The sequence below is a fragment of the Strongylocentrotus purpuratus genome, unplaced genomic scaffold, assembly GCF_000002235.5.
Source record: "Strongylocentrotus purpuratus isolate Spur 01 unplaced genomic scaffold, Spur_5.0 spur5_scaffold_16, whole genome shotgun sequence".
Taxonomy (NCBI): Eukaryota; Metazoa; Echinodermata; class Echinoidea; order Camarodonta; family Strongylocentrotidae; genus Strongylocentrotus; species Strongylocentrotus purpuratus.
The window spans coordinates 11,152,242-11,171,721 of record NW_022145601.1 but is presented as its reverse complement, the minus strand read 5'-3'; the positions used below and the strand labels follow the sequence as shown (position 1 = coordinate 11,171,721).

General features: G+C 36.7%; 1 protein-coding gene across 1 annotated transcript in view; it reads left to right on the top strand.

Annotated features, from left to right (window-relative positions):
- Positions 1–19,480, top strand: part of LOC576335 (zinc finger protein castor homolog 1) — a 75,600-nt gene that overhangs the window by 21,832 nt on the left and 34,288 nt on the right. The window contains exon 4 of the mRNA XM_030987367.1: positions 16,581–18,028. Within this exon, the coding sequence (XP_030843227.1) occupies positions 17,257–18,028 (772 nt within the window). The 5' untranslated portion in view covers positions 16,581–17,256. The remainder of the gene's footprint in view (positions 1–16,580; positions 18,029–19,480) is intronic.

Genomic DNA, 19,480 nt, shown 5'->3' with positions numbered 1-19,480 from the left:
CCATAATGCGTTAATTAAGAACGCTTTCTTTCTACTTTAAAATGATCACTAAAAAAAGAGAGAGAGAGAGAGAGGAGGAGGAAAAAAAAACCTTCCATGTTACATCACATCACTAAAGGCAATATTGATGAGGTATGGCAGATAAAAAATGGATGAGAATTGGTTGCCATGGTGATATTGATCTTGTCAATTATGATGGTGATGAAGCTGGGTATTTTTAGGAAATGTTTGTGGAAGAGATATATGCGTACATGCATATTGGGTTGAATGGGGAGATATTAATTATCACAGACGTTTGAGGCCTATATCGCTGTTGACCAGTGTAATAATTATTTTCAATTATTATCAATATGTTTCTCATTCCACCACACTCCTGAGGCATCTTCAGTATAGTTTTATGTAAACTACTGGAACACTCAAAATATCCCAAGAAGTCACAATTTGTCAGATGATCTGAGAATTTAAATACACTGAAATTAGCATTCAATTACATGAAAATTGTGTAAAGGAATAAAAATGTATATCCTGAAAAGCAGAGAGTATATGTACATGTATAAGCTTGTCAGTAGAGATATAGTAAAAAACTAAGTTTAAAGTAATGTTTTATATTAGAATTTGCAAATTTATGATAGGGAGAGGGGAAAGAAAGATTGGAAAGGTAAAGAATAAAGAGAATAACAACAAATAAATACAAAAGGACTAATAGCAAAGGGGAGAATGCATGCAGAGAGGGAGGGAGGAGGGGGGGGGGGGGGGGGAGGACAGAGAAAGAGCGGGTAGGGGGACTCAAACAAATAAAAGATTCTATACGCTAGAGTTTATTAAAACACAATTTGGGCCTTTCCTTTTTGCTCATTTCTATCAACTTTCCTAAATCATAATTACTTACTATTAAGTAACTTTACTATAATTGATAGAGTTACCTTTAAAAAAATTACACTCCATTGTAACGATAATCACTGGTATTACATCATGGCATGTTCGTTATTATTTCCAAGATTTGTATGCATACTGTACAACATGTATATTGTGTATAGCTCTTATCAGTTTAGTGCCCGGGAATACAAATAACTGAAATGCTCTCTCCGCCTAATATGGAAATCAAAAGAATGAGCATCTAAAAAATGTGAGGCATTTGAAGTGTGAAACAGGCTGGATGGAGGGATTCTGCCGGTATTCTCTTAGTCTGGATTAACAATGAATAAGCATTCATTATCATTTTTGTTGATAGGGTATAGGAATGATTGCCATGGAAAAAAAAACAGAAAATGCTCCTCTTATTTTCAGTTTGATGAATCATCAGTATGCATTTGAATCAGAAAATGAGGGATATATAACTGACATCACATTTTATTTTCTTAGAAATAAATCATTTTTGTGATTTGGTGCAGTGATACTTTAAAAAAAAAAATAATAATTGCAAGTCAGTGATGTGAGCAAAAATGAGGTGATTACATGAATGAAAATAGGTGTGAGGATCGAAATTGCAGCTTAACAAAACCAAATATTCTTGGAAAGGTTGAACTTATTGTAAGAGAGTGTGATGGTAAAAGAATTTTACTTTCAATTTGGTATGTGATTCATTGATGCAAAATTCAAAAAGTGCTTTCACTATAAAAGAGAAATTGAACTCTTTCATATACTGTCTATGATAGCATTAATCTGTTTACTTTTTTTTTGGGGGGGGGAAATAACACAAAACAAATATTTACACTAAATACTATGGTTTTGTTTTCAAATCCTCTTGAAAAGTTTCCCTATTCTCTTGAAAAGTTTCCCTATTTAGCTCCAATAGTAGAGATTTATAATTGAGCTTATTCACATATTGAATGAACCATGTGCACCAAAGTCACTGATCGCTTTTAAAATATCTTTTTTTTTTCAAGCACAAAAAAAGACGGTAACCATTTTTTTGTAGAAGAAAAAGGAAAGCATGATACATGGTGTATGATGTATCATGTTTATATTAAGGTGCAGTATTGAGTAGACATCTGATAATGTAATTAATTATCTCATTAAAGCAGAGAATAACAGGGTAATTAGTCCAAAATTGCATAATTTGGCAGCTGGATGATGGAATTTCCATGCGAACACTCAAATATTAATTGAATCCACTAGCTCCCTGACTCATTTGCAGTGTATAGGTCTTAGAATTGATGTTGGTTTTTTAATATCACCCTATTTCGGTAAGGTTATTATAAAGCGCTTGCTGAAGAAAATGATAAGACAATGCACGAGGAGTGTGTAGGCTTTGTAATTCTGTCGTGACCTTTGACCTTGTTCTTTAGACAATGTGCTGACATTTGTTCCTGGAACAATTGCAATAGGCTACATTAGGATTATGGTTAAGGTTAGAAATGTAGGACCATATTCTACTAACAAAATTAACCTGATTGATGGTGTGTTTAATTAAGCCTTATGCTTAACAGAGGCAGTAAGCCTTTAATAGGTCTAAGTCTTCCTTTTGTTAAATGGCATCCTACTTAATACAGTACAAGGTCTGTATTAGTACAATACAGACCTTTTTGTATGTTAATTTGCCTCCAGTGGATTCATAATTTAGGTACTTACATGTAGGTTGAATTATTATTATTTTTTTTTTTATGGAATATGTTTTATCTAGTTTTTCTGTAATATCATCTGTTTGTTGCCAGAAGTAATTAATGCCCTTCTGGCTCCAGTATCAGATACAAATTAGTGAATTGCAGACTTAGAGATCTATCAAGAGTTCTGCTCCTATAACTATAGCGTTCTTTTTTTTTTCTCTCTTTCTCACTCTCTCCTTACAAAACATATTAACACCACTTTTATATAATTTATCTCGTGACATTCAAAACAAAGAGATAACAGTTCCTTTCACTTAATTTTATTAATGGGTCCATTTAGTGGGATAAAGTATTAATTAGTTTCATGTTTCTGTTATTCAGTACACATTTAAAACTAATTATGTGGACCACTTATAAACTGAATTGATGAAAATGGTATCACATTATAATTGAATTCTATAAATATCCACGTCTTTCTCTGAAAAATTCATATTCCCACAATAAAGAATAGTGTCATTAAATGGGCACTTCAGAATACATTAGAATATGGTGTGCCATTTTCGCAAATGTAACAGTACATGAAAAATAAGCTGGCAATGCATACCAACTAGTATTTAAAAAAGCTTGTGTTGATAATTGCCAAAACAACAATTTATAAACAAATATATGTCGCTGTCATGCATGATAATGTCTGTATCATACACATCTAATGCAAAAATATGGGCTTGTTTTGTTTCCAGACTGTTTCATATCTATTGTCCTCAGAATTATTGTAGTAAGAGGCTCCCCTTGGATATAAATATTCCATAGTTATAAAGGTATTTATGTATATATTGGAAGGTCTTCGTTTAGACTAGTTAGTCCAAGCAAAGCGATAAACCCAACTGTGCATTGTGCACTGTACAAAAGGAATTTCATAAATTTGAGGAATCTTAACCCAAACAGAGGATGAGGTTTACCCTTGTGATTTGACCGGTCACCAATGCCTGCTCCTAAAATCTAATCAATAAATTTATAATTTAGTTCACTTTAGAAACGTTTCAGAGTTGCTACTTTTTTTCACCCTATCAACTTGGATAGAATGGAAGTGCTTGTTTTGTTTTATGCTGTCTGTATTCTTTAGTCTAAAATCCAACAGTAGAGTTTCTCTTTTAAGTAAAACTTTAGAAGCGTCCTCTTTTGCCTGAATTCCAGGCTGTGAGCTTCAAAAGATCAAAAGGATTTTATATTGTTTCTTTATCAAAGATATGAGTTAATTAATTCCACTTTGAATCTGTATTTGACACCAGACTCAGTTACCTCATTGTCATAGGAAAGAAGAACATGTTTGGCCTGGAAACTAGGCTGAGAGTATCAACATTTGAGAAGGAGACAATGATTTGTGCCAACGGCTTAAATTTTATTCAAATGCGTTCATATTTCTGAATATCGAAAGAAAGAAGTATTGAAAGTTCTGATTAAAAAGTTATTGAACTTTTGGAAAATCATGACAGTATAATTATAAGATTATATACATGCATGGATGGATTAATGAAAGTAATTGCTTCCTCCAAATTTCCAAAACGTAAAAAGAAATAGATAGATGTAAAAAAAGACATCATCAAGAAAGTGGGACTTTTGAAAAGTCATTAACAGCCTTGATTTTTTTTTAATTAAAAAATTGCTGTCACTTGAAATGATATAAAATTAGATTAAAAATGATTTTTTCCTTTTTTCTTTTTTTCTTTTTTTTTATTCATATGAGTTTAGTTACCACTGTTTGTTTGTTTATTGTATTTTTTTTTGGGGGGGGGGGGTGGAGGGGTGTTTGGACCTCAACAAACTTAATGTTGATGAGAACTTGATAGCATGTTCAGGACACAATTTTTTTTTTTTTTTTTTTTTTTAAACAAGACCACACCTTGCCACAGTTTCTCTACTGATTGTCTTTTTAGCATACCATTGCTTGGTATTAGGGCAGAAGGGTTACATCGAGAAAGAGCCAGGCAAGATGGTAATTATGCTCCGATCAGAGTACGGAATAGATTCCATGAATTCCACATTGGGGGTTCTTTCCCTGGCAATCTTGGTTGGCGACCGACCAGTGCAGAACACAGAAGCCCCAAGAACCGTAGCGTAGGCTTGCATAGTGCGAGCCAGAAATCGACTTTGAGAAGTTGTATCTTGGAGTTGGACTGAAATGTCATTTTAATCATCATTATGCCTTCACTACTTAGGAATGAGTGAAGAGGGGGAATCTGTTTCAAGTGAAACCGATTCCATCGTCCAGTGCACGTATCCCACTTTGTATTGTAAATGACCTCGTACAAATTTTAATAGTCCTAATAATTGTTTGAAGCTCTTGTTTTTACAAAGGCTTCCCACTGACCAATCAGGAGGAATCAGGAGGAATTATGATAATTTTTCAAAATTTAGCTTTTCACTTTAAATTAAATCATAGGAAAAAATGTAAGAGTTAGTCTAACCTTATGGGGTTATTTTCTCCTAGGCCCTGCTAATATCAAGCCCTGGATACACATGGCTATTTCATTTTTTTTTGGTATAAGTTTGTTTAATAAATTTTAAGTTTTGCTATGAATAATAAGGCATCATATATGAGTTATCAACATAAGAGTTTATACTTTTCACTATATTATTCTTAATATATTTTTAAAAGTATTATTCTCAGAAAAGTGAATCTTCACAAGATTAATCCTATTAAGCGGCTTTAGCATTGATATTGCTCTTTACTTTCAAACAGTAACATGAACTAGCATGTCTTAAGAAGGGTAACATAAGAAAGAGAGAAGGTGAGAGAGTGAGTGAGCTAAAGAGAGAAAGAGGAAAGAAAACGAGAGGGAAGCAAGAGAGAAGGGGACGAGGAAGAAAGTGGGAAAGCAAGTGGGAAAGCAAGAGGGAAGGGGAAGAGAAAGAAAGAGGGGAAGGGAGGAGAAAGAAACTAGCTTGAGAAACAAAACATCCAGCTGAGAAGCCCCAATTCAGCTGGCTTCTCGCCTGGAATTTGATCAGCCGAAGAGGGAGTCACTAATAACGTTTTGTACCTAGCCATTCCCAAATACGGGACTCCAAGAAATTGGTCTATCTGTACATTCCCTCGGCCGGGGCCCCTCACCAGAATTTTATACATTATTTATAGATACTCCACCAGTTCTAAAGGTTCATACGTATTATGACCACATTCCTCGAATGAGTACATTGTGCGTTTCATACACTCAGCACACTATCTATCGGCTGGCTATATATATTTATATCTGTTAAACATACATGCGTATAATCTATGGCTAGAGCAAATGACATCTGCACCAGTTTGCTAAATGAAATTAGTGCATGATGTATAGATTACAGGAGCAAGTTAACAGCTTAGTGAGACGATAGCTGTCTCTAACACGTAGATCACCGTGCCCACAGCTTTTCACACCGCTCATGGTTTTCATCAAATATCATTTTTTCTCTCTCTCTCATAGTATATTCTTGATTCAGAGCCCGAAATTGACTTTGAATATTTTATGATTATCCTGTCGTACGTCCATCATGTCTGTCCCTATCCCACACCAACTCGCATGCATAACCTTCATGCAATCACCAATATTGCTGCTTAATTCCAGTTAAATTGCTAATATTGGCAATAATCAGCCAGGAACATGCACGCCCTGGTGCAATGGCCGTCGGCATTAGCAGCAATTCGTTAGTCCACTAATCCCCTTTATCGTAAGGAATTCCATATGAGGGTCTTGTTTCGGGATTCCTGAAATACCGGTATGACCTTTCACAAACGTTCATTATCATAAACATATTTTTGCCATTACCATAGGTATGCAATGAATCTAACATGCAATTAATTTCTTCTCTACAGTGTCACTACTTGGTATACAACTGTATGCAGTTGCAGTTATTATTAAGTAGTGCACGTAGGGCATGGGGGTCAGGCTAGTGGAGAGTGTATTAATTGGTCGGTGCAAAATTCCATGTAGAAATTATATGCCTTGTGTCATCGCTTTGGGAATAGATTGCCGTATCACATTAGTGTAATAGAGTGATGCTGCAAAATGAAATATTGAGAATCGAAGCGAAACCAAACGATCCAAGGGAGAGGGCACATTTAAAAATGGATTAAATTCTTGTTTCATTATAGATATTGCATTTCATAAGCATTAAAAGAGGATTGACATTCTACACATGATATCATAGCTGCTCTTTCCGCTTGAATACCTGTTTTTATTTTGCCCTAGTTTAGGGTATTGTCGCTTAATGGCATGAATGTGTTTAGAATAATGTCATTAATATAACTGCCTCGGTAATGCATTTTGATGGTTCAGAGTGTCAAAGTACATATTGAGTTCCGAGTCACCTACTTTTGCATTCGGTTTGTGCTTATACATGTAACTATTTCAAATGAATGAAATTCTTCTGAACAATGAAAGTTTATCCCGATTAAAAAAATTAAAAAAAATTAAATTATATAGAGGTTAGAAAATGAATAAATATTAAGACAAGTTACCATCGTTCCATTATTTCCTATTTCATAGGGGGGGGGGGGTGCTGGATTTTTATTTTAGGGTACTGTATGTATCCGTATTCTCCCTGTTTAAGATGGGGGTTGCCTGGAATTGAAATGTGGGGCTCATGTGTACCCCCCTCTAATTTCAGCAATGTCACAGTCACATGAGCAAACCTATTTGGACTATATATTTCCTCAATTTGTAGTTTATAAATTTGATGTTTGATGTTTTGGTGCAAATGAAACTATTAGATTTTATTTTCACTGGAATCTTTTATATTTTGTTAAGCATTGTTAGAGCAAGTTCACTACTTTTAGTATCCTGTAAAGTTTCAATTGGTCTTCAGATATTTAAACTTATTACTGTAGTTTATTATTTTTGTTTTATTGTTGTGATGATAATGATAATTTTCTTTGGGAATTATCATTATTGTTCTTGTTGATGTCATTGCCATCATTGTTGTCATCTTCTTCATCATCATTATTATCTTGATCATCGTCATCTTCATCATCATTATTATCTTGATCATTGTCATCTTCATCATCATTATTATCTTGATCATCGTGATCTTCGTCATCATTATTATCTTGATCATCGTCATCTTCATCATCATTATTATCTTGATCATCGTCATCTTCATCATCATTATTATCTTGATCATCGTGATCTTCATCATCATTATTATCTTGATCATCGTGATCTTCATCATCATTATTATTTTGATCATCGTCATCATCTTGATCATCATCATCTTCATCATTCTTTTTTTATTTCTTAGATCCCATTCATACTTAAATTTCTTGATGAATTATTGGAATCTCAAGAGCAAGTGCAGTGTTTGCATTCTGATGATCTCAGCGGTTTGTGTCTTCCAAATGTTTAGTTCCCTGGGGTTATACTAAAAAAAAAGATGAATAGATGAATGTGATACTGATCTCAATGGCTTAGCATTTTTTCCTCCCGTGCAAGAAAATATCCGGGAGATATGGTTTGCATCAGTTTAATTAAATTGGGCTCAGGCTTATAGGTGAGAATAGAGCAGAGACTAAGGATGATAGAAAGATGACAGGTTTGAGAGGGAGAGGGGGATAGAGGAAAAGATGGAGAGAGAGAGAGAGAGAGAGAGAGAGAGAGAGAGAGGAAAAGAGAGAGAGAGAGAGAGAGAGAGAGGGGGGTAGAAAGAGGATGGAGGGAGGAAGGAAAGTAAGGATGAAGGGAGTGACAGAGAGAAAGGGGTGCAAGAGAAAGATATTGTCGAAAAGAGAAAGAAAATGAGTTAAAAGAGGATGGAGAGAAAGAAAGAGAGAGTTGAGAGAATGTGAAAAAGAATAAAATTGGATATTATTGACAGTTAAATTGGGTTAGAGAAATGGGTAGTCTTGATTATTTAAAATAGCAAAAATGGTCTATAATACTCCAAGATAATGGAAAATTATAGCATATAAGGTCATAAAGATATTCAAAATTGACTGCAAAATAGCTTTGATGTGAAACTGCGGATTTGTTATTGGGAGAGGGAGAGAAAATGGGTGCAGAAAGATTACGAAAGATTTTGGCATCTCTTCCGGAATGATGGAGACTGTGGTAGAAGGACAGGAAGAAGGAAGAAGGATTTTGTTCAAGAGAGGGAAAAGAACAACTGTTTAGTTTCATTATCAGTAATTAAAGTATGCTGACGTTTTCTCTTACAAGGAACTCTTGAATAAGAAGGCCAATAGAAATTAGCACATGAGATAATTACATTTTCTTTCCCCTTCGGAACTTTCTGGCCTGGAGACAGCAGGCCTAAATGATCAAATTTGGGATCAATCGGGCAGCCTTACATTTATAGCGTAATTGTGTTTTCTTAATACTGGGATGGCAGAATTAACAATTAGCCCCATCTCCTTTTCTGAGGCTTATTTATTCCTCCTGTTTTCTGGGGTTTAATTGAATTGTAGCAGAGCCGTAGGACCGGATCTATTCTTGATTAGAGGGGGTAAATCATCCTCACATGTATATGTATATAGTGGTGTTTTTTTAATTTGTCTTATGAGGGGTATTTTGAAAGTAACCGTCCTTTGTCTTAGTGGGTTTTTTGGAGTGGGTCTGCTTGCTACCTTAATCAGTTTATGTAACAGATTAGACTTCTCATTTCCTATTTCAAGTGGAAAGCCTCCCAATTTCTTTAGTCTTGTTTTAGATATTTTGCTCTTCTTATTTGATATTCGGGGCTACATTATGTCCATGTCCATTACTACATGTACCCTCTGCCTCTACTTGTTGTAAATGTTTGATTGTTGAGCCCGACGGCTTTTTAAGTCCTCTGCGACGGACTTGGTAACAAGAATCAATGCCTCACCAAAGGGCAAGGGCGCATTGACTTGGTTTCGAACCCGGGACCTCCCGGTTACGAGACCACTGCTCTACCAGTGAGCCATCACACCTCCAAACTTCTTTTATGGGCTTTTTCAAGTTTAGAAGACATAAGGAAATAAATCTTAAGAAGAAAAAATACAGTGGCTCTTTTGAGGGCCACAGGGGATATTTTGATATCACTTCAGGAAAATTGCCCAAAGCCTCCAGGTATTTTAGTGATGATGTATGGCAATTCCATGGCTTCTTTTGCTATTCAATGATATTCTACTAATCTATTTGTTATTGTTAGTATACCATGCATTTATTAAAATAATTTCATTGCCCTTATTTGTATGTGAATCCCCCAAGTTATTTTTTAAATGGTGGATAGAATCAGCATCAATTTAGATAATCCTAAATCATTCTAAAATCATTCCAAGTTTAACCTATTTTGAGACCTACATGTACACATGGACTCATTTTACATTTATAATCGCTTGCTGTAGCATAAAGAAAATGGATAGCTGAATTGAATTATGACAACTGGAAAATTTACACGTGTACATGGTATATTGGAAACACATCTATTATCTCTTATCCATTATCCATCCATCATGAAATCAATTACTTTATGCACTCTCTCGGTATTAACAGAGAGAGAGAGAGAGTGTGTGTAATTTTCTCTCTCATTTCCACGGTTAGCATTAAAATACTCTAAAATCAATACCAGTGCTGTATTTTGTACGTAATCTGCTGTGGTGAATACAAATTAATTCGCTTATTGGGGCGATATTCTAAAAGGAGGGCCATATGGCGCAAGAGAGGAGCACATAAATTAATGCATAGCCATAAAAGCCTCACCAGAAAATCAATAAACAAGTATTCAAGGAATGCAATGTCCATTGGCCAAACATTTCGCGAGTGTAGATGTATACGTTAGAAGAGGAAATTTACACATTACCCTAAATCCATATCTTTTTGCATGAAAGCCTGGGGGGAAAGTTTATGAAATCTACAAGTTTTGAAGTAGGTTGGGGTCCCTTATTATCTGTGAAGGGCAACAACTTTATGACATCAAATAGGCTTTATTTCTACAAATTGATAGTGTGATATTTTAAGCAGCTACTGGATATCTTTTTATTCATTGGAGTTGATTTTTGAAATATATTTCAAAAGCAATACTGGACAGGCTAACACAGAAATATGACATGTGTATTACAATTCAGAAAGAATATGAAATGCACTCTAATTTAAATCAACAATATTCAACTTTACAATGTGCAAAGTTCTGCATGTACTCATATCATTTTTCTTTTTGTATTAAAGCATTACATGTGTGTTATGAAAGTACCTTATTTTTAGAAATGACGTGATGATATGTGAACCGTGTTTACTTTATGAATTTCTCAGTGTATATATTTTTTCAAAGTCACGTTTAAGTAGCCATCTTTGATATAAGAGAGTCCTTCAGACAGTCCACCCCGATGGCGTGGTTTATGCTCAGTGTGTTTAGGTAGCCTTTGACGTTGCTTGTTCAAGTGTGTGTAGAAGTCTCATTACTCCTCTTCCATTTGTTTTCTTCATATTTCATACCGGTCCCGGCTTATTTACACGAAGATCCCGACACCACCAATCATCCCTCTCCGATTTCCACAAGCCGGGCGATTGTTATGGGTATCGCAGGCAATCTTTGGATACTTCCAAGGGGCACCGTCGAGGAGGCAGAATCTTGTCCCCTCGCTTTGCTGCAGTTACATTTTTTCTTTAAGAAGAATGTCAAGTATTTCTGATTCATGTAGGTTTCGGGAGGTTGCCTTACCAGACAGGGCCGTACATCAAACGCGAAAAACGTTTTGCGGCCGGTAGGAGAATTGCTTGGAGACATGTTTCTCTTTAGAGCTCGTGACTTAAAGTGATGAAAAAATATGAGTCCCATGCGAGGTATGCGCAGTGAAAGGAATATTGTTTTGAAAGCGACTAGATGATATGAAGGGTTCTTTGTATATTGTGTGTCGCAATTTCCAAGTATATACCCAGTTATCATATTGTGCGTGCTGTCATGATGTGTGTACTGTGTGTTTATTATGGTCTAATTGCAGTGGGATGATCTACATGTACGTGACGTAGAGTAGTCGTAAGTATCTGTTGACATTACAAATTTGTACCTTGTGCAATGTTATTTCAGGATTCTTTGGAGAAATTTGTTTGTAGATCAATAAAGGTTAATGCCATATATATTAAATGCACTCTGGCAATAATGAGAGTCTTGCAATCAATGGCATACAGGAATATTAACAAGATCATATTTCATGTGAAAAAACTTGAAATATAACAAGTACTGCTTTATAGAAACATTTCCTAAAGCTCTATAGAATTAATGAGAAATCTGAAAGTATGTTGTAGCATTTTAGTTTGAAAACCATGAATAACGTACATATATGAATGTTACCTGCATTTCAAGAAGTGGAGTTTCATTCTTTAAATAGTTCATCCCAAGTTCAGTCTGTTTCATAGTAAATTTACTTTTACACATTCAGCCTTTGGAAGATTTTGAGGAACGCACTTTTCTTCTAAAAAACTAATATTTGCGTAAGCTACGTGTACTTTTGGTTGTAACACCGGTGTATTAAAGTCATAGGTTCATGTAGGAACCCGCTCTGATGTCTTGTGCTAGTTACAAGTCTATTCCTCAAGGGGGTTGGCCCGCACTTGGCCACAATTTGTCAAGAAGTCAATTCGCATGAACTCGCGGAGTACCTCCCCAAACCATACATACCCAGGCACATGTCAGCACACTCTTTGATCCTCGACAATAGGTAGTGACCCAGGGTCATTCACCTTTGACCTACATACTTGTACTTCCTGTATGAAGCTGTCAGGATGTACTTCTGTGATGAAAGGTAGTCTGGTGCGCAGACCCTGTCGATTGCATGAATGAATGAATGAAGAGATGAATGTCATTGGATTGTTTTTGAATGGATATCTTCTGCTGAGAGCCAGCAGGGCATTTGATTTTGTACCATGGCCTCTGCATAGAGTTAACGCCCTTCAGACTCTAAACAGACGGTATAAAGTTAAAGAATGAGTTCTGACAATTGAGTATGAGATTTGAATTAAAAAAATACATTTTGGGAAAATTATTTATATTGGAAATAGTTTGATTGATTTTTACTTTTAAATCAAAGGATGTCAAACTTGCATTTTTAAATCAGGATTATGAAAACGTTGACTTTATCAGCTTGATATTTGACAGTATAATAAAATGACATGTCACACATCTTAATGAAAATAAAAGCTTAAAAGAATATTTTCCATCATTAACATTTTTTTTTATCTCATCAAATATTCTTAACAACTTTTTGTCACTTTTATCTACAATTGTAATCTCACTAAAAATAAGTATTTGGGAATGGATGACTTGTGTTTTTAAAATGACACTTCCTCTTTATAGACTTTATAGTGCAACCTCTGTAGCTTTTAATGCGTATAGGCCTACTAATATATGGTGATAAACTCTCGTCAGGTGCTTCAATATTTTGCACATCACAGGGTCATTATATTATATTCTAGGCATTACTCATTGATTTGTATTCATGATGTTCAGCTATAGAATTGAAAGTGAAGTGATTAACAGCCAGTTCACCTCAAACGTTTTTAAGCTGTCCCACTGAACTGTTGTCCTCCGAACTTCCAGAGTGAGAGCATTATTATCGGCGAAAGAGAGATAGCAATTTTTGATATACCATTTATGGTTACAGCCCTTGGAGAACGTGTGACTACCTTTATAATCTGCGATTGTGAGAATAGTCTGGATATTCAGACCTTATTGGTATATTTCATTCATTCTATAAATGATATGTTGTTTATATGTCAAGAAAACAAGTCAGAAAAATGTATTTATGTCACATGGATGCATTATCAACCAATTTATCCATTAGAGAGTAGTTTTCAGTGTAGAAATTCCTCTTATATTTATATCACATGGGATTTTGGGGATATTTGTAGAAACAGTGAGTTCTTTAAGCAATTATTCAATATTTTGTCCATTAATCAAGGTTTGTTTGAGCTTTTAACCATCTTTATTCACCGCCTTTCGTAGCTAAACTCACTTTCGACTCCTGTGTATGTTTTGGGCTGGTAGTCTTTGCCAAGACTGTTTCGCTTTGTCGCTCGAGTACCTTAAAACCCTCTCTCAGGTCTCAACAGTAGACTACCAATGTTGTGCGCTTGCATCCCTCTGTGTTTGTGTGTGAGGGATAAGTACGATGGTGTGTAGATGTATAGTACTCCCATCCTCTCACCCGGCCATTCTCTCTATTCAGTTCAGCTAGCATAGCCAGGAGGCATGTTAGATACATTGACGTCAATCTCTGATTTGGGCAAACTAGAGCTGAATTAGTAGCCAGCCTCCACCTCCTCTAGAATCTTATCAAGTGCTTCCGTCTTTTAAACACTTATGATTTCTTAGATTTTAACCATTTTCTCTGAGCGCGCATTGACCTTTCTGTCTGCTTTCGCAGTTGTTTGATTTTCATGTAATTTTTTTACTTCAAGTTAAAGCTTTCCTCTCCCTGCTTGCTTACAAACAGAAGGTGTGATATTTTACCTGGTACCTGAATTAACTACAGTACATGTACTTCAGCTAATTTGCTGCCAAATTATAATAATAAAATATGTGATATTGTATCGTTGATTAGTGTCCATGGTTAATTTCTAGAAAGTTCAAGTCTCCCAAATAATCAAGGTAAATTTAATTTTAAAAGTATAAATTGGTTTGATTTATATAATTGCTAATTTGATATGTAAACTAGATTTTTTTTTTTTTTAGAACTTGCACTTTCTATATAATTTGCATTTCTTATCCATTACAGCGGTGTCATCTCCAATTTGTATCTGCCATTCCTGTTTCTATCCGTCAGTGCACTATCGGCAGTGTCAGAATGGACATTCATTTAGATCTAGCAATCATCTTCATCATCGTTCAGAGTCACGTTTCTTTACCAGCGTTAAGAACGTAGCACTCTGTGATTTGTCTTGCTCGTCTGAACTCTTAACCTCCTCTTACACATTCCTTGCCTTATCCAACTAGCTCTTGGTCCTTCTTGATAAAGAGCCCATCGCAATATTGCAAATACTAGCGACTGGTGATGAGTTTGTCACTGTTGGTACATGTGGTAGTAGTAGTCTTAGCATACTCACTTCATACATTGCCATACGAAAGAAGGAGACTCACCAGTAGACCCAAAGTTCACAACTTTATTCTGGTATAAAAACAGATTCTTAGAGTTTTAACCAAAAAATGAAATCATGATAATTGTATAATGATGGTACATTGGTACACTTAAAAATGGATAATAATATTATTGATACTGAAAATAAAAATTATTTTGCTAATGACATATTAGTTGGTGAGGTTTTGATTTGCATTTCTGGAGATATAGGTGCCAATGATGAAGAAGAAATGATGATGGTGATGAATAATGATGATGATGATGATGATGATGATGATGATGATGATGATGATGATGATGATGATGATGATGATGATGAAGACGATGCTGGTAGTGATGGTGATGATGATATTTTGTTTTAAATATAACTGTTTTCTTAAAAGCATTTATACCAGTATACATCATTTATTTGTTCATTGTCCTAGGATATTCCTTTAGGCACCACACATTTGTGGTATCATATATCGTATTTAAGAAGAAGACAGTGATATAGAGATTGACATGGACCCTATTCGAAGTGACAGCGTGTGTGTCATCTCCTAGCTAGGCTCCTTGCATTAAACTCCCAATCTGGCTAAATCCAACGCATGGGACTTCTTGAGGCAAGTTCAGGGGTGTTCATTACACTACGGATTTACCACCAGTCCCAACTACCCCCCCCCCCCCAACCCACCCATCTCACCCCACCCCATCTCCACCTCGATCTCCTTGTCAGTTAGTCGTGTCTTGTCTGTTTTCACAAAGATGAATGTATCATATTGGGAAAATGTTGGAGGAAAATATGAATCGAAACATCTTGTTTGAAGGTAGAAACAATGCTTAGCCAGTCATTGGTGCAGGGATTTTAGAAGGCTTGGTGAATAATCTCTGTGGAATGCTCATGATGACAGACTTCTCTACTTCCGTGGGTTGTAGATTTCCTATATTTGGGTAAAAATTGTGGATGATATGTGAGTGAAAGAGAAAGAGAGAGAGAGAGACAGAGAGACAGACGGTTATTTGTGATGAAGTGTATTGAGGTAATTAAGGAAAGAGGAAGATAAAAAATGAATGAATGAGAAAGAGAAGGAACTGGAATATTTGTTTGTGAAGATTGAGAATGTGGAAAAGAGTGAGAAACATAAAGAGTTAGAAAATAGAACAAAAAGAAGAGAATGAGGTGGAAAAGGTGAGAAAGAGAGAGAGAGAGAGAAGGAGAGGGAAGGAGAGAGAGAGAGAGAGAGAGAGAGAGAGAGAGAGAGAGAGAGATGAGTTCAAGATAGTTTAAATGTTGGCTATGAAGTCAAAAGCAAGATTACAAAAATGTAACTGAAAACTACAATACCTATCTTATCTGTCATTGTTCTGATATTTAAGTACTTTGATGTTTTTAAATATCCAAACTGTTTTTGAAAATTTTGAGAAGAAAATGAACTTAAGCCCTTTGGAATCGAGGAGCGCTAGGAATCTTGTAGAGCAAATAATGTGATTTTCAACAGTTTTCCCATAACATTCTTCTTTATTTTGTCATTTAATCACAAGAATATTTCTTGTGAAGACAATGCAATTAAAGTAAGATTTTGTAGAAAGAGGATACCTCGATCAGATGGCTCTTCGAACTGGGAGGAGTTTAGTGATAACAAAGGATATATGTTGCTCAAGTGAATAGAAAATGATTGATAGATGAAGAATTCAACAGAAATTATCTGCTTGATTTTGATATGCGACTTTTGAGCTATATTCTTCATTTCAAGTTGTTAAGTTGTATAGATGTAACAGTTAGAAATGTTGTGATAGGAAGTCATTCTGTTATGTATATGAACATTGTTAATATGTTATATCATTTTATCGACTGTTGGATACATGTATGCCTGTAAATTTATGTTTCTGTATCATCACAAGATTTTATTCATATTGACAGTTTGATTCAGATGTATCGGAGAAATGTTTCCTTCAAATGGTTTTAATCTTTTTGCTTATTTCCACAGAAATATGAAGCAGTAACTAAGTGAGTGATCCATGAGTGACTCAGCCCAGTGCAGTCCTGTCTGCCTCTCACACCACCACCATGCTCAAGACCACGTTCAAGCTCGATGCCATCTGCGCCAAGCTGTCCAAGGGCCTGTCCGGGCTACCACCCCAGGAGGAGCCCTGCACAGGGGCCACCCTTCCAGGTAGCAACGGCTCGCCCAGGTACGCCCACCACCAGGATCAGGAAGCTTTCCAGCCGGACGTCGGCTCTGACCTCAAGACGTTTCACAATGGCGACGTTGCGCCCAACTGCAGCGCGCAGCTTCCGATGGTTCAAGCAACGGAAAACAATGGCTACATGACTGATGAACTGCCAGAATACAAGGGATTTATCGAAAGGAATGGCGGTGACGATAGCAGGTGCAGCTCCCCTAAAGTTCTCAGTGGTGCCAGCAAGAGAAAGTCGCGGCAGCGCTCAACAAGAGTAGCCACGCAGGAAGCGGATAGTCCCTCAGATGGGACGATGGCTCGGTAAACAGTTTTCAGGATTGCGATGAGAGTTTGGACAGTGGCGTGGTTGGCTCACACCAGGACGAGCCAGTCAATGGCCTAGACCAGTGGGAGGAGGAGCAAGAAGAGACAGCAGATAGTGAATTTAATACTCAGGAACATAACCATGATGAAAATATATCTATGCAAAATATCCCCTATACAAATGCAACTAATCACAAGGCAAATAATGGCAATAAAGTAGGACAAGATGACCCTTCTGCTTCTTCCAAAGAGACGGAGGTGGCTCCTTACAAGGTTGCGGGACACGAACTGCGCACCCGCAACAGCTGTAAGGTACCTATTTATGATGAATCTGGGCTTTCAGACGAGGACGTGGCGGGCGACAAGGCTTCCTACGATCCTCGAGCAATAATGGAGTATGCTGAACGCAGCTGGTGCAATGAAAATGGTACTGAAATTGAGGAAGGACTCGAAACCAACGGTGTGGTTTGTGACATGGAGGAGAGTGGTAGAGCAGCTCAGGGACCGGAAGGGAAACCGCGGCGACGGAGAGGCAGACCAAGCAAGACTGAGCCGGTGAAGATGGTTGAGGAGCGAGATGAGAGGATAGCTGAGACTCAAGAATTTGAGGAGATGAGGGAGACGTGTCCTCCGGAACAGGGAGACGCGGTGCAGGAGGAGGAGGAGGAGCAGGAGCAGGTGGAGTATGTGGAGGATTTGGAACCAGAGGAGCAAGGAGAACCATCTCAATCCTCTGCATCACCTTCATCACCGATGTCCACCAAGATGGGCAAGGATGGCCAGATTGATCCAGGTGCACCCTATGACATGGAAGGGCTGGAGGCGGTCAAGGCATACGCAACTGACACCATGAAGGAGTTCCTAGGCATGTACGGCTACATTGAGGAAGGGGCTCTTGCAAGGGATGAAGATCTACCAATCGAACACATTCGTAAGTCAAACATCTCATTAAAATATCGAGAAGTGATGATATTGATGGAGGTGATGATGAAATTGGTGATGATGATGGTGATGAGGATGGTGATGATGATGGTGATGGTGATGATGATTACGATGCCGACGGCGACGATGGTGGCGGTGATGATGATGGTGATCAGATGATGATGATGATAATGATGATATTGGTGATGATGATGATGATAAATATCAAAACTATGAATTTTTTTCAAAGATTCGAGTGATATAAACCAGATTAATTATCTCTGTGACCAAATTGGAAAATGTCCCAAGCGTTTTTTAATATTCACTCATACAATAAAAATAGTCATCAAACATAAAAACTTTAGTCTTCAAAAACTTATTTATCCTGTGAAGAAAAAAGGAAATGCAAATGATTGGAGAAGAATACTTTTTAGATCAAGCTGTTGGCTTCTTGCTAATCATGAACTCAAAAGCATGACAAAAATAATAATTCATCTTGGAAGAGCTCTGCCAAAATCACATTCCTCCTCCATGAAAATTTCAAAACTGTTTGTGCCATCGATAACATTTAATTGGCTTTTATATAGTTTGAGATATATAACCTAAAGATATCTCTACCAATCAAACCATCAACTTCAATGATAGAATCTGAGAAAGCAATAATATTAATTTCCTGGATCCTTCCTCCTGCCCGAAATCCCCCAACCTTGAGCGATAAAAGGTCTTCCAGATTCGTTTTCTAAAAAAATTTAATTAGAGATATTGCCCGTCTTTACTGTAAGGCATTGTCCCAAATAATATAAGTTGATTATCAAATTCAATAAAAAATTGAGATTTCATACCTAAGGGATAAATCTTTGGCAATCTGGCCAATATGAACCTCCTAAATGCCTGGATTTTAAGGAATATTGGCAATATCCTCCACTTGCGGAATATTTTTTTTTCTTCACGTGGCAAGCTTCTTTTTAATAAAAATTGTGTTGAGAGGTACTTGAGAAATGTGGTGATCAAGAATGCCTGGGAGAGTGAGATAGAAAAGGAGAGAAAAGAGGAAGCGCTGACAATATAGAAAGAAAAAAAAGCATAGTGATGATTTTTTTTTTTTAAGATGATATTATTAAAGTTAGGAATATGTTGTGGATGGAGAAGTTCAAGATATTTTTTTTTTTTGAAGTGGAGTGGGATAGGAGAAAGTTTGAATATGAACCCAAGTCCCCCCCCCCCCCCCCCCCCCCCCCCCCCCCCCCCCCCCCCCCCGGTTGGAATAGGATGGTACAATATGTCTTCTTCTGTTGAAGTACAGGCCACCATGTTATTGGTGTATCTAAAAGGATATGAGAGATATAAGAGAAAAAGGTGAATAGAGGGGGAGGGAGAAAGAAAGAGAGAAAAGAAGAGGAGAGGAGAGAAGAGAAGAGAAGAGAAAGAGAAAGAAAGAGAGAAAGCGGAGATAGGAGATGAG